The 21,879-nt window shown below is 43.6% G+C and overlaps 1 protein-coding gene across 2 annotated transcripts in view; it reads right to left on the bottom strand.

The window, feature by feature from the left end:
• The window catches only part of ADAMTS17 (ADAM metallopeptidase with thrombospondin type 1 motif 17), a 390,832-nt gene that overhangs the window by 51,032 nt on the left and 317,921 nt on the right, over positions 1-21,879 (bottom strand). For both annotated transcript variants that reach the window (XM_018066305.1, XM_018066306.1), the window contains one exon: positions 19,910-20,045. In XM_018066305.1, the coding sequence (XP_017921794.1) occupies positions 19,910-20,045 (136 nt within the window). The remainder of the gene's footprint in view (positions 1-19,909; positions 20,046-21,879) is intronic.

The following is a 21,879-nucleotide window of genomic DNA, read 5'->3' as shown; positions in this document are numbered from 1 at the left end:
CCCAACCAAATGGAGTCACAGCAGATGCTGGGCAGATGTTCTTCAGTCAAGGGAATGAGAGACAATGATTAGTCTCAATTAAGTTCTCAATAAATTATGTAACAGATTCCTTTAGCCACTCAGCCCTGAGTGGTTTGCTGGGCCAAAGTCAGTGAACCTGGTCCAAAACTATTTAGAAACTTTGGATTGCTTTGGACAATTCATGTTCTGAGTAGACTGTAGGGAATCTTGGCATGAGAGGAAATAATGAATACCATAACCACTTTCAATTGAAAATAATAATTTGTTAATAATTTTAATAGCTAATGAGCTACAGAAACTGTGTTCCTGAGCCCTCCAAGTAGAAAGGAAAGAGGTTCATTTTATTTCTGGCATTATTAAGTCTATGGTATGAAATCCCCCTGTGAACTTGTGAGATTTTTATTCAGCAAGTACTGTGTCAGAATGATCTATTTTCACTAGAATATTGCTCCTTCTCTTTGATTTGTAAAAGCAGGTTCCTAAGCGTCTGTCCTGCAAAGGCAGCTCTATCTAATTGAGCTGTAAGGATATCCCACCAACAGGCACACGAGACTGGCCACACTCTACCCTGCCATCAAGAACCAGAGAAAAGAGACTTCTACTGCAAGTTTTGCTGGACTGAGTTCCATGACATCTCCCTCCTCCAAGTGTTGCATGTTGTCAATTTTAACTTTTAGGCGAACAGAAGAAAATTTTATTTAGAAAATTGTAGAGAATGTCCCAGTCCTTGGCAAAATGTTTGGGGTCACTCAGAGTCCAGACTCCCTTCCCTCTGGCTCTCAAAGGCCTGGTCCCATTTTGCTGTAGATGACTCTTGTCTCTGGCTCTTCTGAGAGAAAGCTTCTAGCACAGAGCCTTGTGCTTATTAAGGGTATAACAAATGTTTTTTGAATTTAATTGAATTCCATGATTGTCAATAAAGAAAATTGAGAAGTGATCAGGAGCTTCCTAACATGATCTTTGTGTTGGTCCCCAGGGTATCTCTTGTCTACACTTTCAGTCATATTAGGAATCTCTTCTAGAGTCATATTTTTTGTTTACTTAGCAGAAATGACAAATACAATTTATGCACATTGTTCAAAATCTGAAAGGTACATAAAAACATAAAGCAAGAGAACTGAAGAACATACATGGTCCCAGTCTTTTCCTAAACATATTTTCTTTAAAGATACCATATTATAAACAAGTCTGTTAATATCTGGCCTATTTCTCTCTTGATAGTAGAAACAATTCCTATGTGATCAAAAATAGTCTCAAGAGTGATTTTTAATGCTTGCATAATGCTCCATTGTATAGATAGAGCCATTTTATTTAGGTAGTGCATACTTGGACATCTGGGTAGTTGCCAATTTTGTCCATAATTTGGATGATTTCTAGAAGGCAAAAGTTGGAAGTCCTGGATCCAAGGTGATGAGTGATGCCTTCAGAAGACTGGCAGGGACTGTGTGGATCTGTGCATGATGGGGAGCTCATTCCACTATGGCCAGGATGTCTGTCCCACTAGCCTGTTGAAGCACCAGAGTAGGGGTGCTTGTTCTCTAGATGATGACACAAAGTACACCAAGGCACTGGGGCAAATCCTTCCAGGTATCTGAAAATCCCTCCAGATACTCTGAAATCCTTCCAGGTATTCCTTTAGTTTTCTTTTTTTTTTACTAATGTACATAGCCTTTCAGTTGTTCTTCACGAGGCAGCAGTGTCTGGGCCTCTTACCCTTGACCGCCATCTCCTGCTGTGGACATGGCCATCCCAGCCAACTCGTGCCCTAGCATGTGGCCTTAACAAATACACTCTTCAGTTATAACCTGAGTAGCTTCAAGCCAGTAAGCAATAAACACACACTAACTGGGCCCCTCTGTAAGCAGATGCTATGTACTTTAGTCTCTGCTCAGTTCCTACTAAGAGGAGGAAAGGGAGGCTCATGCGAAGTGGCCTGCTCGGGCTTACACAGCCAGTAAGAGATGAGCTGGCTCCACCCAGGTCCCCTGGGATGCGGTACAGCTACTGCTTCCTGCTACCCTGATGCATTCACACAAATCTTGGCTGGGCATCTGACCCCTGCCCTAGTCAGGAGCTCTGCTACCCTGATGCATCCACACTGATGTTGGCTGGGCATCTGACCCATCCCCTAGTCACGCATTCTCCCACAGGGATCAGGGCTAGGGCTGCCCTGTGCCCCTGTAAGTTTTTCTCACCCGGAGGAAGCTCTGAAAGGTGGAGAGGAAACTCTTCATCAAATGTTATCCTCAACTGGTGCTCAGTTAAGGCTGTTAAATGAGTGAACAAAGGAACAGCTTTAAATGCCCAGGCTGAGTTTAATGTCAGTGGACATCCCCAGGTCTCTGCACTTTTGAGTTACTTCCCTTTGAGCCAAATGTGGGTTTTGTATCCTATAAGTTTTAATTTTCAGGTAGAGGGGACCTTTGTTCTTAAATTTTTTTTCATTAATTTCCAACTCCATTGATTTGTGATCAGAGGCTACTATCTGTACTATTTCTAGGAACCTACTGATGTTCTCTTTGTGCATTTGAGAAAAAGGTGTGTTTTCTATTATCAGGGTATACTACTTGGTATATATGATTTATATTATTGATTATGTTATTTAGATCTTTCATATCCTTTCTTATTTTTTATTTACTTGCCACTTGGTCTGTCTTATATTAATAGTCACCTATATGCAATAAATTTCTGTCTATATTTCTTTGCATTTCCTGTGGTTTAGGCTTTACATAGGTAGTTGCTGTGTTATTTGGGACATAAATATTCATTACTGTTATATTTTCATTGTTCAATATGCCTGTCTCCATCTTTGTTTTAGTTTTACCTCTACAATTAAACATTTTAAAATGTTCACCCTCAACCCTTTTATCAAAGTGTCCCCAGTAACCTCTCAGTTAAATGAAGAGCATCCTATCATAGTGGAGTTGGCAAACTATGGCCTGAGGGCCTGATCCCTTCTGACATTTGTTTTTTAAATAAAGTTTTACTGGGAAATAGCCCTACCTATTTATCTATTGTCCATGGAGGTTTTGACACTACCATGATAGAGTAGAATAATAATGACAGAGATCACATGGCTTAGAGAGCTAAAAAAATTTCATATCTTTAGTTAATAGGAAAAAATCGCCGGGTCTTGGTCTGGTAGAGTCTTTAAGAAGGGCTCATGGGTACAGTAGCCTAAGCTTCTGCCCGAAGGACAGTTTTGCTAGCTATAAAACCTTCAGTGCACATTCTTCCTCTCTGTCTGCTGTCCTTAGAATCACTGAGAGCCGGGGTGTCTGTATACTACTCCCCAGAACCACAAGGAGTGGGTGGGGGACGGAGTTGAGGGGGAGTAGACTGGGTGCTGGGTTCTGAGAGGAGCCCTACCACTGAACAGCCACAAGTTTCTGTGGAGCCTCCTGATCACACAGCATCTCCCACCACAGAGCCTGGCCCAGACGAGTCACATGACAAGACTCTGACAAACTCTGCAGGCAGCGCTGCAGACATACACCAGGGGCCTCCCTGGACAGACAGAGGAGACCTGGGTCTAGCAGCAGCTCCATGGGGACAAGCCATCAGTCCACCTGTTTTCCTGCTTCATCCATAGTGATACCATGGAGACTTGCTAAGTGTTCTGCTGACCTGACCCACCACCCCATTAACACCGTCTGACAGGCACTGAGTGTTCTCATTAAACCCTCCCTTATTTAGGGCATACACGCAAGCCTTCTTTTCTAAAATGCACATAAACCATCTGTCTAAATCATTGATTTGTCCTCTAGCTGTGCCAGGGGTTGACAAAAGGCTGAGGCTACATTCCTTGGACTTGCCCATTTATGCATTTGGGAAATTGAAATCCACCCTCAGACTTTTGGCTCTTCTCTCATCAGCCACGATTTCAGAGAACCAGTCGGCAGAGTCTTGGAGGTAACATCTGTAGAGTTCTGTAGCATCTTGGATTGAATTTCCTCCTGGAATGGGGTTTTTGGATACTTCTGAAAAATCGTGATGATGACAGTGGTCATAAAAATGACATATTTATCACTTATTGTGTGCCAAGAACTGTCCTAAGCAATTTATTTCTATTAACTCATAATTCTCATGACAGCCTTATGAGATGGGTGCTATCTATGTTCCATGTTTATGGAGGCAAGTGGCCTGGTTGAGGTCCCCAGCAGCAACTGTGAAGCTGGGACAGGCCAGCAGCTGAGTCCTCATTCTTGAACTTGGACACACAGTTTCCTGAGGCTCGAGCTCCACCGTCTCTGTACTACTCCTGGCTGCCATGCTCTGGTGCTTTCTTTTATCTGTCCCAGTTTTCATTCCATTCTTTTTGTTGAAAAGCAGCAGGATTTTGGTCTTACTTGGGCTTATCTTCCAGTTTTTACTTTGAAGGTTAATTTAATAAAAAACAAAAAGCTATCTTTGTAGACACTTTGTAAACAGGGATCAGCTTGCAGGCCTCTGCCTGTCTGGCTTGAGCTATCTGCTGAGGTTTCAAACTGTTTTCTATCTGTGCTTGCTACCTGCCTCTTTCTATTGTCTTCTTAGGTCTTTACATCCAACTCATCCAGGGCTGCCAGGTGGCCCCTGGCTCTGCATCTGTCCCCTTCCCCCTTTGTCTGATTGGGCCTGTCCATGATTATGGCATCTAAATAGAATCTTCCAGAATTTCCCCTACCTGCTGAGCTGTGTTGACCTTCTTTAGCTATGGGATCAGAACTAACTCTACTCTGACCTTTATTTATTCTCTTTTTTAAAAGCAGAGGGGTCTTTGCTGAACCTTGCTCAGAGTTCCCTGTCCTGACTGTGGCAAACTGCAGAGTGATAGTCAGTCATTGCTGCCCAGGGTTTGGTTACTGTTCTCCAATGACTCCTCCATCCTGGTGTAAGATTTAAAGTCAGAGTGATGAACACTTGCACAGCATCCTTTATCTTCTGAGAGAAGAGAAAGTGGGGAGTGCCTTGTCTCTAAACTTGGGTGACCAGCTGCCTGATCTCCCATCTCTATCTCCAGTCATGGAGTCTCTGCTGTGCAAGGCCTGGAGCCTCCAAGAGGGTTCCACCTGCATTTGACTTGGGTAGGTCTCTGGCCCCAGCTGCCCTCTGGACCTCCTAGTCCTCCAGCCCCCAGAAGATAAGATAACTATCTTTCCTTCCCAGATTAGCCACATACTTGTTCTACTGGGTGATTTTTGTGTCTGCTGTCAAGCTCAAGTCACAGAACCCAGCTCACCAGTCTTGGTTGTTTTCATCATATTTCTTGAGTTAAAATTTCAAGTAACCTTTGTTACCGTATGCCAGGGGCTCATTGTGTGGTACCTGCACCTCATTATTGGAAGATTTGTTTGAAATGCAGAATCTCAGATCCCTCCCTAGATCCACTGAATCCAAAACTGTAGTGGTGGGCCAGACATTCTGCAGGTCAGTAAGACCCTGGGGGATCCCGTGCCCTGAGGATCATCCCCTGAGGTTCAAGCCTGTCTAGCTCTTGGAGAATGGCTGGCCCTGAGGTTACCTCTGTCCTCCCTGACAACTCACTGGGCAGATGCAGCTGAAAGTTTTCCCTCCCTGCTCTCAAGATTTAGTGTCAAGCTCACTCAAAGTGGCCAGGAAGTGCTGGCTCCCCAGGAAACGGATTAGGAGTCACGAAAGGGAAACATGCCCAAGCCACGTGCTTGGTGTGGGCCAAAGCACATTCATTACCTCTGTGGTGCTAATTTCTGCTCTCAGGGCCATAAGAAATTATGTACTTATATTTCACCAGGCTCCTTCCTTCAGCAGTATTTAAATCCAAACACAGGTTAGCAGGCAGAGGTGCTGGCAGGAGCCAGCATTTCACATCCATCCACATGAAGCAGAAACTCATCCCTCACTCCCACCACCCACCTCTCCAGCCCACTTTCACTAGAGCCACAGAGGGGGACACATCTGGAAGTTTCCAGTCATGCACCAAGTCATAATCCAACTTTGGGGTCTGAAAGATGCTGAAACCCCTTCCATAACCCCTTTTCCTTCGCAAGTTTTACCCTTGTCCTACTGATAGTATTATCTGAAGTCCACAAATTCAGAGCTCAGAGACATTCATAAAGTTAGAAATGAACCACTCAACATAGTTCTGCTGTTTTAATTTATCCTAAAATACATGTAAATTATGTAAACTTCTTCTGATAGGAAGGGGAATGTTAGCATATACTAGGACCTTCCCCCAAATCTTCATTACCTGCAAAATACCACTATAGGTTATTTAAATTGTATAGTTACACACTGTACTATGTCTGTGTGCACACACGTGTGTGTGGCATTTTCAGAAATGATGGACAACATATAAATGCTGGCCTCCAACAACTGGCTGATGTTTACCACTAATAGAGTTTTGTAGCTGAGCAGTCGTGATGGTTTTGGCTAGTGTTCACCGAGGGCTTACTTGGGACGGAGGAATTCATAGGCATTACTTCACCTGATTGTCTCAAGACTTCTATGAGAGAGGTTCTAATTTCCCAGTTTATAGGTGCTAAGATCAGGTGACCTGCCCACAAGTTTGCCTGTAGCTAGTGGTGGCTCTGGTACCTGAACCTGTGCCTACCTTGACCAAGTTCATGACCTCAGTAACCCCCACGTGAGGCCACCTGGGATAATATGGAGAGAGCTTGTCATTCTTTAGCATCTGAACCTAATAAGTTGGGTGCCTTGGTTCTTCCACATAATAAGGATATAATGCTCTTTTTTCCCACCTTTAAAACAAATCTATTTAAATAAAGGCCACAGTAAGGCATGATGGGTGAAGGAAAGATTTAAGAGGTTTCTGCAGGAACTGATGCTAGTAGAACAGAATGAGAAGGGCTACTGGGAAGGTTCAGGGTTGAGTCAAAGTCAGAGTCAAGGTCAAGTCAATGTTAAGTGGGGCAGGACACAGCATGGATAAATCCACGATGACTGTTCTGCAGGAAGGTGAAGGATTTAACCACAGAGTCCCAAACCAGCCTCTGACTTCCACTCTTCGGTCATTGGAGCATCTGCCCCGCACCTGCACTGGTGTGTAAACACTCACGGTCCTGGAATGAAACCTCGTTTTCAACACAATGCTGCTGACCATGAAGGTGAACAATTCTGGACGACTGAGGTGCTTTCCCTCCACCACTACTAAACAATCCATTCATCTGTTCAAATGACTCACCAGCCCTCCTAAACCCTGGGTGCTGTTGGGCACAGGGGAGAGAGAAGCATAGCCAAGTTTCCAGTGCCCACCTGAGTCATGACAGGTGCTCTACAAATGTTTCTTGAATGAATGGGACATTGACAAGGACCTTGCCCTTGTGAGAAGAAAGAGAAGGGGAACAGTAAACAAAGGGCTGACACAGGTATACCACCCATTCATGGCACCCTGGCTAGGTGAGGTCATTGTTCAGCCCCAGTGGGCACACTGGAGGTGTCACAGCTATGGGTTTGAACCCTCAATGGGCAGGTTTAGCTTCTTACCCAGAAAGACTGTGAACCTGGGCCACAGATGGCCTCTCACCTGTCCAGTGCCTTTAACTTATGCTGCTGCTCCCTCCAGTCTGAGGGTCCCTCCCAGTCTCTCTGAGCCCAATATCACCTGACTGGGGGCCAACAGGAGAAGGCAATGGCACCCCACTATAGTACTCTTGCCTGGGAAATCCCATGGACAGAGGAGCCTGGTAGGCTGCAGTCCATGAGGTCGCTAAGAGCTGGGCACGACTGAGCGACTTCACTTTCACTTTTCACTTTCATGCATTGGAGAAGGAAATGGCAACCCACTCCAGTGTTCTTGCCTGGAAGATCCCAGGGACGGGGGAGCCTGGTGGGCTGCCGTCTGTGGGGTCTCATGGAGTCGGACATGACTGAAGTGACTTGACAGCAGCAGGGGGCCAACAGGGAACCATAGGGTATACACAGGACAGCACCCCTATAAGCACCACACCTGCACCCCAACACTGTACACACACAGAGGCTTCCTGGGAAGCCACCTTCACATCTGAACCCCTCATCTTAGATAGCAAAATTCCTGAATTTTAGTTTCTTATCTAGCAAGGGTCCAGATAACCATAAGAACAAGTCAGAAAATTAAGCAGCTATAGCATTTAGCATAACTGCTCTAGTGTTTAATTTTAAAATTGTAAGTTTCATAGTGTAGTCTAAAGTCAGGAAGGTTGATTCCTCCAGCTCCATTTTTCTTTCTCAAGACTGCTTTGGTTATTCAAGGTCTTTTGTGTTTCCATACAAATTGTGAAACTATTTGTTCTAGTTCTATGAAAAATACCATTGGTAGTCTGATACAGATTGCTTTGGGTAGTATACTCATTTTTACTATATTGATTCTTCCAATTCAAGAGCATGGTACATTAATCTATCTGTGTCATCTTTGATTTCTTTCATCAGTGTTTTATAGTTTTCTGTACACAGGTCTTTTGTTTCCTTAGGTAAATTCATTCCTAAGTATTTTACTCTTTTCTTTGCAGTGGTGAATGGGATTGCTTCCTTAATTTCTCTTTCTGATTTTTCATTGTTAGTGTATAGGAATGCACGGGATTTCTGTGTATTAATTTTATATCCTGTGACATTACTATATTTATTGATTCAGTTCAGTTCAGTTCAGTCGCTCAGCTGTGTCTGACTCTTTGCAACCCCATGGACTGCAGCATGCCAGGCCTCCCTGTCCATCACCAACTCCCAGAGTTTACTCAAAGTCATGTCCTTTGAGTTGGTGATGCCATCCAACCATTTCATCCTCTGTCATCCCCTCCTTCTCCCACCTTCAATCTTTCCCAGCATCAGGGTCTTTTCAAACGAGTCAGCTCTTTGCATCAGGTGGCCAAAGTATTGGAGTTTTAGCTTCAACATCAGTCCTTCCAATGAACACTCAGGACTGATCTCCTTTAAGATGGACTGGTTGGATTTCCTTGCAGTCCAAGGGACTCTCAAGAGTCTTCTCCAATATCACAGTTCAAAAGCATCAGTTCTTCCATGGTCATTATAAATGATGCTAATTTACTGATTAACATAGTAATAAATAATGCTAATTTATTTATTGATTAATTTATTGATTACCATAGTAATTTTCTGGTGGCAGCTTTCTCACTCTCCCCTTTCACTTTCATCAAGAGGTTCTTTAGTTCCCCTTCACTTTCTGCCATAAGGGTGGCATCATCTGCATATCTGAGCTTACTGACATTTCTCACGACAATCTTGATTGCAGTTTGTGCTTCATCCAGCCTGGCATTTCACATGATGTACTCTATATATAAGTTAAATAAGCAGGGTGACAATATACAGCATCGATGTACACCTTTCCCAATTTGGAACCAGGTCATTGTTCCATGTCCAGTTCTAACTGTCGCTTCTTGACCTGAATACAGATTTCTCAGGAGGCAGGTAAGGTAGTCTGGTATTCCCATCTCTTTCAGAATTTTCCACAGTTTGTTGTGATCCACACAGTCAAAGGCTTTGGCATAGTCAATAAAGCAGAAGTAGATGTTTTTCTGGAACTCTCTTGCTTTTTCTATGATCCAACGGATGTTGGCAATTTGATCTCTAGTTCAAAATCAAAAATAAAAAAAAATCAAAATCTGCATTTCTAAATTCAGCTTGAACATCTGGAAGTTCTCGGTTCATGTACTGTTGAGGCCTCACTTGGAGAATTTTGAGCATTACTTTGCTAGTGTGTGAAATGAGTGCAATTGTGCGGTAGTTTGAACATTTTTTGGCATTGCCTTTCTTTGGAATTGGGATGAAAACTGACCTTTTCCAGTCCTGTGGCCACTGCTGAGTTTTCAAAATTTGCTGGCATACTGAGTGCAGCACTTTAACAGCATCATCTTTTAGAATTTGAAACAGTTCAACTGGAATGGAATACTACTCAGCTATGCATTTGAGTCAGTTCTAATGAGGTGGATGAAACTAGAGCCTATTATACAGAGTGAAGTAAATCAGAAAGAGAAAGACAAATAGGGCATATTAACACATATACATGGAATTTAGAAAGACAGTTATAATGACCTTTCATGCAGGGTAGCAAATGAGACACAGATGTAAAGAACAGGCTTTTGGACTCAGTGGGAGAAGGCAAGGGTGAAATGATTTGAGAGACTAGCTTTGAAATATGTACATTACTGGACTTCCCTGGTGGCTCAGATGGTAAAGCGTCTGCCTACAATGTGGGAGACCTGGGTTCAATCCCTAGGTCAGGAAGATCTCCTGGAGAAGGAAATGGCAACCCACTCTAGTATTCTTGCCTGGAAAATCCCATGGACGGAGGAGCCTGGTAGGCTACAGTCCATGGGGTCACAAAGAGTCGGACATGACTGAGCGACTTCACTTTCTTTCTTTCTTTCTTTTATGTACATTACCACAGGTAAAATAGATGGTCAGCGCAAGTTTGATTCATGAAGCAGGGTACCCAAAGTAGGTGCTCTGGGACAACCCAGAGGGACAGGGTGAGGAGGCAGGTGGCATAGGTTCAGCATGGGGGGGACACATGTATATCCATGGTTGATTCATGTTGATGTATGGCAAAAACCATCACAATACTGTAAAGTAATTACCTTCCAATTAAAATAAGTAAACTGCTTCTTTAAAAAAGGTTAAAAAAAATAAAATCATGAGTTTCACTTCCAGACAAGGGAACCACCATGGCTTCCCTACAAACCCCCTCTGAACCCAAGGTCACTACAATGCCATCCGCTGACCTCTCCTGTTCCACTTTAAAATATCTACTTACAGGTGCCCTGGTCAAAAAGGGTTCTTTTTTCATGCCATGGTAGAAGTTAGTCATACTACTTTGAAAATGAAAATGACATAGCAGAAAGTACGAAAGATTTAAAGTAGGAAAACCTTGGTTTGAGTTCTACCTGCTATGGGTATGACCCTGAGTAAGTTACTCAACCACCAAGTGTCTTGAAATCTTCATCTGTAAGATGGGGTGACAACCCCAACTTCCCAGCCACTCCCCACCATCTCTCCTTGCTACTGACAGGCAGGGACAGACTGGCTCACTCCTACCCTACCCTGGATTTCTGCCACCTCCATAATTTACATCTTAGCAAGAAGAACACAGGTCCTCAGTTTCAAGATTCTCTGTTTCTAAAATAAATTCGTTCTCAAATATTCCTTTGAGAGAAAAAACCGTTTCTCTGGGATTTATAGGAACAAACTGAATTCGCAGTAGGAAAGCAAAAGGACAGTGAATAGGGCTTAACCAGCAGCTGATGAGATCACAGCCTGGCAGCATTTCTTCTCAGCCATCACACCTGATCAGATTACACTCCATTACTGGCGTTTGTGTTGGTACGATTTGGGGGTTAAAATAACCAGGAGAAGCTTGGGTTTGGTAACAGGTTGCACCACACCCAGGGACTCAGAGTTTGGAAAAAAAACTCTCATGCTTTGAGAATCACATGGCTGCTGATGTTGAAAGTTCACATCCAAGAGTAACATTCCTGACAGGCTGCCTTTCTCACCAGGACACAGGAATTTTCCAGTACAGTAGCCCTCCTGCTAATAGACTTGCCGGCACTCATCCTAGCTGGACAGCGTCCACTGGATGGTTGTTCCTAGTCTTGGTTTGATCATGATGTCAGCATGTCTCTATGTGTTTGGGGTGGAGGACACGTCTGCTGCTTTTGCCTGCCCAGTGTCGCCTTCCTTTTTCTGATAAGAACACCTCAGTTTTCCTTTGGGTGTCTACATCATGCCACTGGAGGGCATGTGAGCCAAGCCAGGCCCATCAGATCTTCTCCAGGAAGCTGGACTCTCAGTGGAGCAGCTCCACTGCAGTTGCCTCTGAGAATCCCTCTCCAAAATGCTTTTCACCATTGCTTCAATTTGGGGAGCTCTTCCACATCCTATTTATATATGCTTGTCTTTTTGGTATAGTTTTAGATTCAATTCCTGTTGCCTGGGATCAAAAACCTTCATGTTCTTGAGTCCAACACTTTGCTTTCCCAAAGACAATGTCCAGTGAGATTTAGAAGTTGGTGGCCTCATTCATTTTGGGAGGCTGGTGGAGCAGGAGTTCCTTTTGCAGCCACATCCTGAGTGAAGCAGGTAGTCCCACCCCACTTGATCATCTTCAGTGGGAGGAAGAGGTCGATGGAGTATACTCTTCAGGTGCAGACACATGGCACCCTGAGCAGTCCATCTTGTTGGGTAGGGGTACCTTGAGTCTCCTGCTGGAGCACCTGCCTCTGGAAGCTCTAGGAAGGGTGGTTTTCAAGATCAAAGTTCTCCTGGGAAAACAGCACAATTCTCATAGTGATTCACAGAGCACAGTGGCACATCAAAAGTGTGTCAGTGAGGGACTGACATATAAGTCCCACGTGTCTCTGTGTAACCTGCACTTCTCTTTCCGCACAACCACAGGGAACTGCCTCCCTCTAAACTTTCCATGGGCCCTGCAGTGGCAAGAACAGACATTTGATCTTATTCTTTTTATTTTTATTTTTTAGCTACATATCATCAATATCCTTTTAAGAGAAAATGGAGCATAATTTCAGTGGGCTTCCCACTGGTGGCTCAGTGGTAAAGAATCCACCCGCCAATGCAGGAGAAGTGAGTCTGATTCCTGGGTCAGGAAAATCACCTGGAGAAGGAAATGGCAACCCATTCCAGTATTCTTGCCTGGAGAATCCCATGTATAGAGGAGCCTGGTGGGTTACAGTCCACAGGGTCACAAAAGAGTTGGACATGACTTAACAACTCAACTCCCCAGTGGCTCAGCCAGTAAAGTGTCTGCCTACAATGTGGAAGACCCGAGTTTGATCCCTGGGTCAGGAAGATCCCCTGGAGAAGGGAATGGCAATCCACTCTGGTATTCTTGCCTGGAAAATTCCATGGACAGAGGAGCCTTCTGGGCTACAGTCCATGGGATTGCAAAGAGTCAGACATGACTGAGTGACTAACACCTAACAACTCAACAACAACATAATTGCTTTGCAGTGTTGTTCGTTTCCACTGTGCAACAAAGTGAATCAACTGTATGTATACATATATTCCCTCCTTCTTGAGCCTTCTTCCCACCCACCCCATCCCACCCCTCTCCATCATCACAGCACACAGAGCTGAGCTCCCTGCGCTATCCAGCAGCTTCCCACTAGCTCTCTATTTCACACACGGTAGTGCATATATGTCAGTGCTACTTTCTCAGCTTGCCCCATCCTCCCCTCCCCCTGCTGTGTCTGCATGTCCATTTTCTGTGTCTGCATCCCTATTCCTGCCTGGCAGGTAGGTTTAACAGTACCATTTCCCCAGATTCCACATATATGCATTAAGATACAATATTTGTTTTGCCTTTATCTGACTTCACATTGTATGACAGACTCTAGGTTCACCCACATCACTAAAAATGACCCATCTTCATTCCTTTTTTTGTGGCTGAGTAATATTCCATTTGCACCTTATTCTTGATCTTAGGGGTAAAGCATTCAGTCTTTCATCATAAAGTATGACGTTAGCTCTGGGTTTTTGTAGATACAGAACATTTTGTAGATATCTGTATGTATTTGTAGATACAGAACATTTTGTAGATACCAGGCTTAGGAAGTTCTCTTTCAATCCTAGTTTGTTCAGTGTTTTTTGATTTTTTTTTTTTAATCATGAAACGGTCATGTATTTTGTCAAAGTCTGTTTTTGCATCTACAGAAATGATCATTTTGTTTAAAAAACAATTTACTGATAAAGTATATTACATTAATTAATTTTAAGATGATATACCAACCTTGTATTCCTGGGATAAGTCCTATTGGTTATGGTGTATACCATCCTTTTATTATGTTGCTGGATTCAGTTTGCTTGTATTTTTTTTTTTTGCATCAATATTCATGAGAAATATTTGGTTTATAGTATTCTTTTTCCTTGTGATGTCTTTGTGTGGTTTCAGTATCAGGGTTTTACTACCCTCATAGAATGCACTGGAATGTGTTCCCTACTAATTCATCTTTTGGGAAGAGTTTGTGAAGGGTTGGTGTTAACTGTGCTTTAAATATTTGGTAGAATTCATAAGTGAAGACTTGCAGTCCTGGACTTTTCTTTGTAGAAAGTGTTTTGATCAGTAGTTTAATCTCTTTGTTTATTATAGGTCTATTCTTTCTATCCTTTATTCAGTTTGGGTAGCTTGCATCTTTCTAGCAGTTTGCCTATTTCATGTTCATTATCTAATTTATTGACGTACAGCTTACTGGCATACAATTATTCATGGCATTCCTTTATAGATCTATTTTATTTCTGCAAGGCCTGCCTTGAGGCATGAGGGATTTTAGATCCCTGACCAGGGATCAAACCTGTGTTCCCTGCAGTGGAAGCATGGGGTCCTAATCACTGTACTGTCTGGGATTCCTCTTCTTTTTAAATATAGTGTTTACTGCTATACATTTCTCCCTAAAGTTTGCTTCCGTTGCATTCCCTAAATTTTGGCATGGTGTGATTTCCTTTACATTCATCTGAAAGTATTTTCTAAATTTTCTATGATTTCCCTTTCACTCACTGGTTATTTAGAAAGCGTTTTGTTTAATTTCTATGCATTTATGACTTTCCAAAATTTCTTTCTGTTGTTGAATTCTAATTGTATTTTTTTCCTGTAATTGTGACATAAAAATCAGATGCAGATATTGAGTACTTAATAACTCAGGAAAGAGAAGGCCCTCCTCAAAGGCCCCGGGACCACATGGAAAGCATTAGTCAACAGAATTTGGTTACCTGTGAAACTGGTATCTGGGAAGTCTCTTGTCCTCTGATGATCAAAGGGAAGGATATTCAAATAGTCAAAGAGTTTAAGTATGGAAGAAAGGAAGAAAACAGAAGCTTTAAGACAAGACTTTGGAATCCTTTCTTTCTCCAATGTTTCCTACTTTAGACAAATAAGTAAAAGCTTCAAAACAATACTATTTAATTTAAACACAAGTGAGGTTCTAGATACTTTGGCCACCTGATGTGAAGAGCTGACTCATTTGAAAAGACCCTGATGCTGGGAAAGATTGAGGGCAGGAGGAGAAGGGGACAACAGAGGATGAGATGGTTGGATGGCATCACTGACTCAATGGACATGGGTTTGGTAGACTCCGAGAGTTGATGGACAGGGAGGCCTGGCGTGCGGCAGTTCATGGGGTTGCAAAGAGTCAGACACGACTGAACTGAACTGAACTGAACTGAACTGAAGTTCTCGAATTTGGGTAGTGTCAGAAAGAAGTTTTGGAATTCTTTCAACTAAACTTTGCCTTACCATTCACATACTACTGAATAGGCATCTAATGGATCACTGATGCTATTCTCCATTTTCCCCCTCAGGCACTTTTCCTTTATTTCACAGGGACTGTGGGGCACCCCTCATTCCAAGCCTCTAACCACCTGTTCAAGTGTCTGGACAGTGGCTGAGCCTGAAAGACATGAGCAGCACTCCAGTGATTCCGAGGTTCTTACTGCTGCCTGCAGGCCCCGCCCACCCTATCTGAGAGCTCTCCCCAGTAGCCGGCTCCTGTTTGGCCACATGGCAGTGCCCCAGGCGGCCTCTTCCACTCTCCTACATTTAAGGCACAGTGAACAGAGGAGTGACTATTAGACTTACGTATTTTATTTTAGAGGAAATCAGAAAAGCAAAAAAAGCTTAAGTTTTAGACTAGCTAGAAATGGATTAAACAATGGTATCTTTTCAGATATTGGCAGTACCTTAGGGCCACATGTTACAGGCTTCATTCTTAAATCAGGATCACATACACACACAGACCATGCTTTCATAAAAACATGAGGAATTACATTCAGTTTTAGCCTAAAATGAGGCAAACTGGATAAAATAATTGAGCAAAGAGGACAAATTTAAAATCCAAATACATTTCCTTGCAGACAACTATTCAATTCAATTCTGTTGCCAGTAAGATATTGAATATTCTTTCTTGAATCACCCTAATTCAATGTACAGTACAGTATGTACTGCCTGGGAAGAAATTCAAATCATAAATACTATAGGGAAATATCCAATAGCTCAGAATGGCCTTTTCAAGTAGCCAGTAAGCTCTAAAAGACTGCAAAAATATTAAACCCGGTCACACATGGGCTATGTGTTCCAGACTGAGCACATCTTGCTGTCATAGGCCCCCCCTTGCTCCAGGACTACCTGGAACTGGGTCTTAAGGAGTTGGCACACAGGGCCGCTTGGGCTGCTCACTGAATGCCAGATGACGGCAGGGCCTCTTCCCTGCAGACTGTGGTCGGCAAGGTGAAGGCTGCTGGCCACAGTCACAACAGCTGAGCTGATCTGTGATTTCTGCCTCTCCTGCCAATGTCAGGTCCAGGTTTGCTGATGTGTTTGTGCTGCTGTACAAGATACTGGAGAGAGGCTGTCTGCCCTGCATGTCAGATTTAGACTCCACATGGTTATGGCAGGGTTTGGGAGAGGATCCACAGAGCGAGGGGCAGGATTAGAATAAAGAGGTGTTAATGGTGTGAGTTGGGAAGGTAAAGGAAACTGTCGGGAACTCAGTGGAAAAAAAAAAGGTTAAAGAAAATTAAAGGGGGATCAGGGGAAATAAAAAAAAAAAAAACAAGGGAAAAAGACAACCATCTCTGTTGTTTTAAAGGTCAAAGAGTAACAATAATACCGAAAGACTCTTTCATCTTGCCAGATTCAACAGCACACTACATTTTGGCTTTTTAAATAACGTTTACACCATTGGGTTCTGGGTTCTTCTTAAAGCCACAGGCTCTGACTTCCAATCATGCTTACTCCCAACCCCCTGAAGCACCTGTTTTTTCCAGACCGCACACTTCTCCAAACCCCACCCCCTGACCTAAGTTCAGTTTTCATTTATGATTATATCTCTCTCTGTCTGGCACTCATTTTCTAAGATCCTCACTTCTCTTCACTTACTAGCCTGAATCCATATTACTCTATACTTTTAAGAAAGATTCATGAGAGCTAGACCATGCCATGTAATAATTCAAGTTTTACTGTCTAAATGTGTGTGTGTATATACAAAATATCTGTACATAATACATATACACATATATACGCATATTGTGCATGTGTGTATGTATATAAATAAATAAAAGCAGCATTTGCAAGAGCTTTAAAATCTATCAGATCACACATTTCTTTAGCCAAACAATAAACACTCTGTGATGAGTCATGATACTTCACTCTCAAGTGTCCACTTTAAGAAACAGTATGAAGTCAGATGGTTCAAAATAAGCAAACAAGCAAACCAACAAATACAAGCAGTCTGGCACGGTGGAGCCTGGTGGGCTGCCATCTATGGGGTCGCACAGAGTCGGACATGACTGAAGTGACTTAGCAGCAGCGGCAGCAGGATAGGCATCCGGGAATTTCTTTTCTAGGCTCTGAGGCAAATTCCAGGCGCTGTCTTCTCTTTTATCAATTTTATTTCCTACTCTGTTTTTGCAAATTCAATTCATTCTTCCAGTCTGGTGTATATGACTTCACAGAGTTGGAAAGGGAATGAAAGGGGGTGGGACCAAAAGGAGAGTGGTGGGAAGGAGAAACCTAATGTTGATCAAGTTTGTTGTTGCTGTTTGGCTGACAGTAAAGACTTTGCCTGTCTTTCACTTCTATATACATTGGTACCAAGAGCAAAGTCAAGTGAATTTATTCAATAAACATATATTGAAAAAATGAAATCACTGACTCTATACTGTGTGCTGAGGGGCATGCTGGATGGTTATGGTTATCACTGGCTTCCCTGATGGCTCAGTGGTAAAGAACCGATGCAGGAAACACACTGGGTTTGATCCCTGGGTTGGGAATATCCCCTGAGAAGGACATGGCAGCTCACTCCAATATTCTTGCCTGGGAAATCCCATGGACAGAAGAGCCTGGTGGGCTGCAGTCTACAGGGTTGCAAAGAGTTGGACGTGACTGAGCGACTGCATACATACACATTCAAAATGTAATTATTTTAACATGTAATAAATATTAAAAATTAATAAGATATTTTATAATTTCTTTCCAGATGAATTCTTTGAGGTCAGGTGTGTATTTTGCATTTATAACACATCTTGATTTGGACTAGCTAGTGGCTACCATGTCAATCAATCAGCGTGCATGCGTGCATGCATGCTCAGTAGTGTCTGTCTCTTTGCGACCCCATGGACTGTAGCCCACCAGTCTCTCCTGTCCATGGGACTTTCCTGGTAAGAATTCTGGAGTGGATGGCCATTTCCTCCTCCAGGGGATCTTCCTAACTCAGGGATCAAACTTTCTTTGCGGGCAGGTTCTTTACTGCTGAGCCACCAGGGAAGGAAGCACTGATCAGCATAGCTCTAGAATATCATTCTAGGAGAATGCTGAGGGTTTGTCCAATATAAGCTCTTCCATCATGATGGGAAAGAGAACCCTTGACTGATAGTTTTTAAACTTTACCCCTTGGTATTTCACAGAGGTGCTGTGGGCCAACTGAGATGAGGGGAAGGCTAAGTGCACTGAACCACTCTTCCCAATTATATATGCATCTCAAGTCACTCAGACCAACTCTGATTTCATGTTTCATGTGTTTCATTTCTGTGCATAATTTAAAAAGATTTTGATACTAAAATAGCATGAAAACATAAATGACTGTAGAATATGATTCTTGAGTGGGTCCCTAGGATCATTCTTGCTCAATTATCCCTTTGAACCTACGCTAATGTCTCTTCTAGAGTCACTTACTCTCCTTTCTAATCATATCACAAGAGCCAGCTATCTCTACCTTCAGGAAAAGAAGCTGTGGCCTCTCTGATACCTACATCTTTACAGTGGCAAGTTCTTCTTTCTTCAGCCCTATGTGTGTGTGACTGATTGACTGACAAACCGATCAATCGACTGACAGGTTTGCAGGATGGCTGTTCACACCCAAATTCTCAAGACTTCTAGAAGTGAGCTGTTTCTCATGCCCTTCACCGTTAGGGTAGAAATTTTCATTCTTAGTTTTCCAAGGACCACATAAAACCACATCTCACCTTGCTTCCCCTTCTGGCTTCCCTCTCTTATTTACACACATTTTATCAGTTTGACAAAGAAAAGAGGGTCAGAACCAAAACCAAATGCTTTGTGATACTTTTCACCAGGTGAGTGGTAAAAATTGAGCTTAAGAAACCCAAAAAACTGCCAGGTTAAAAGTCCAGCCTCTTTGAATTTTGCTTTCCTCAGGGTATATGCCTCAAAGCAATTATCCTTCAATAAAAAATAAATAAATAAATAAAAAGTCCAGCCTCTTTACAAAAGCTATACATGCCTTAACCTGATGCATAGAACCACAAAACAAAAGCCACATACTTCAACGCTGGGCAGAACGGGAGGCCAGGCATGATATTACATGATACAACAGAATCAGATGCAAAGTCCCACTAAGATGGAAATAAGGAGGCTTAAGTGATGAACACATTCCACACAATTCATCTCAGTTAACAACCCAAGAGAATGCACTTTGGAGCACATGGCCGTGAAAGCTAGGGTTGGAAACAGAAGTTCTGATGGATCCCAAACAATAACAACTTACTGATGTTAATTTCAGCCACTAAATCAGATCAATCACAAACACTAACCAATCAGAATCACTAACACCTACTCACAGGTACTCACACTCTGAGTTCCTTTTTCTTCAAGACAGAGTAACTTGGAGGAGGTGACATGTGCCAGGAGAAAGTGTGTGGAGATGGCTGTTTCTTTCTTTGTGAGATGTTCTTAATGGTCCCCTATGAGACGCCTTCCAGTGAGGACTGTATACTGCTCTCAAAGTTATGGCTTAGTAGCCAGAAATTGAGTATTTTGAACAATCAAAAATCACTCAGCATCAACAATGGAACACAGAGTAAGACTGGTATTAATTGTGTATCACCATACCCTGCTCATGGGTGCTGCTGCTCTGCCCCTGAAGGATCCAAGCTTGAGAACACAGCTCCTTACCGTGACTGGCAGGGGTGCAAGTTGCACCTTCGAACCTGGGGCTCCGGGCGGCTGGCCTGAGGGCAGTCACTGTCGTTCACTAGCGTTGTGGTCTTGTTAACAATCCGTGTGCAGGACACGATGCTTCTGCGTTCCCCTGGAAACCAAAGTGCACAGAACTGAGAGGCCACAGAACGCATGCCTGGAAAGGCCACCACTTATTCACCATGTGGAGGAAGGTTCAGGGGCATCTTGTGATCAGTTCATCACTTAAACTGACTCTTCTAATGCCTGTGCGTTGTCAGAGAGGGATCATAATCTTAGGGATGAGGGTGTGTGAGACAGGGCAGGGGTAGCAGGGGCAGGAGAAAGACCCTAGAGCAGGATCAGAGAGAAGCGATGCTTCAGATCAGCTGTGTTCTTGGACACCTTGGGGCTCACTGGGGCCAAAGTTCTGATTTGGGTCTCTGATTTCTTACAAAGCTTACCAGTCTCTGTATCTGTTCGTTTGAAGTCTATGGTGATCTGGGCTTGATTAAACAACTGTACAACAGCCCTTACCAGAGATGACAGTTACTTATTACAGAATTACTGCTTTCTGGAGAGAAGCGAGAAACAGGAAGCCTTGTCTGAAGGACATAGACCAACCTGAAAATTTTTCTATAAACTGCTGCTCATGCCTGAGCATCACCTGCTCTTGGGAAGCCTCACAAACCCCAGCTGACTACACATTCATTCTTTTGGGTGTTTCCCAAGCACCCTGCACACTGCTTGGCCATGACTTAGTTAGGAGTGGGGATGAATGATTGGGAGCTGGAAGGGCAGCCTCTGGAGCCAGGCTATCTAGGTTCACACTTGGTTTATTAGCTAGCAGAGTGAGCACAGGATTGATACTTAGCCATCATGTTTCTGTGCATTGGTTTACTCCACTGGGCTGGCTCACTTAACTTCCATATGCCTTAGGATGCTTTAGAGATGGTTAAAATGAATTGATATATAAAGTGCTTAGAACAGAACCTGGTAGGGGCTAATACTTTATGTTAGCTATATCATACTAAAAGACCAACAGAAAGTCAAGCACAACTCGGAGAAGGCAATGGCACCCCACTCCAGTGCTCTTGCCTGGAAAATCCCATGGGCGGAGGAGCCTGGTAGGCTGCAGTCCATGGGGTCGCGAAGAGTTGGACACGGCTGACAGCCTTCACTTTCACTTTTCATTTTCATGCACTGGAGAAGGAAATGGCAACCCACTCCAGTGTTCTTGCCTGGAGAATCCCAGGGACGGGGGAGCCTGGTGGGCTGCCGTCTATGGGGTCGCACAGAGTCGGACACGACTGAAGCGACTTAGCAGCAGCAGCAGCAAGCACAACTATATGGATCCCACGCTCCTCAATCAGTCTGTCTTCTGGGGAATTTGTCATGGTACAGCCCTGAACTTCAGTGAGCACAGAAAGCACAGAGATGCCTCAAGCCAGATTTTGGATTGGGTTGCAGGTCAGGGAGCTGGGAGTCACTGGTGCCATAAGAGGTTGTGATAGTGGCAGCAGCAGATCGGCACCCCTTACCCCCAGCCAGTGAAGCCTGCTAACTCTTGTACTGGGGCCATGCTGAGTTTGCAGCAAGTTGGCCTGGGGGAAGTTTGGTGCCATCAGCCCTGCAGGACCAGTGCCGTGCCCACGTCTTACCTGCCAGCCCACCCTCTGGGTTGGCATTCCAGGGTCCAGGTCAACCTCTGTCCTAACTCTGTCCATCAACATTTACCTGACTTGCCTCCATCCCATGACCCTGCTCTGTGTCCTGTCAGGGTGCTGTTGGCTAAGAATTCAGAATGCTTCCCTTCACTCCTCCTAAACAACACAGTAACGACTGTGATGTTCTTTGTTCATATTGATGTTCATGGTATTTGAGTTTCCTCCTGCAGTGGGCATGAGGGCTGATCACCCTATTTTGGAGGTGAGGAAATTTAGGTACAGAAAGAATACATCATCTGC

The sequence above is a fragment of the Capra hircus genome, chromosome 21 (assembly GCF_001704415.2).
Source record: "Capra hircus breed San Clemente chromosome 21, ASM170441v1, whole genome shotgun sequence".
NCBI classification, from domain to species: domain Eukaryota; kingdom Metazoa; phylum Chordata; class Mammalia; order Artiodactyla; family Bovidae; genus Capra; species Capra hircus.
Note: the sequence above shows the minus strand (reverse complement) of the source record. Positions and strands in the feature narration are given on the sequence as shown.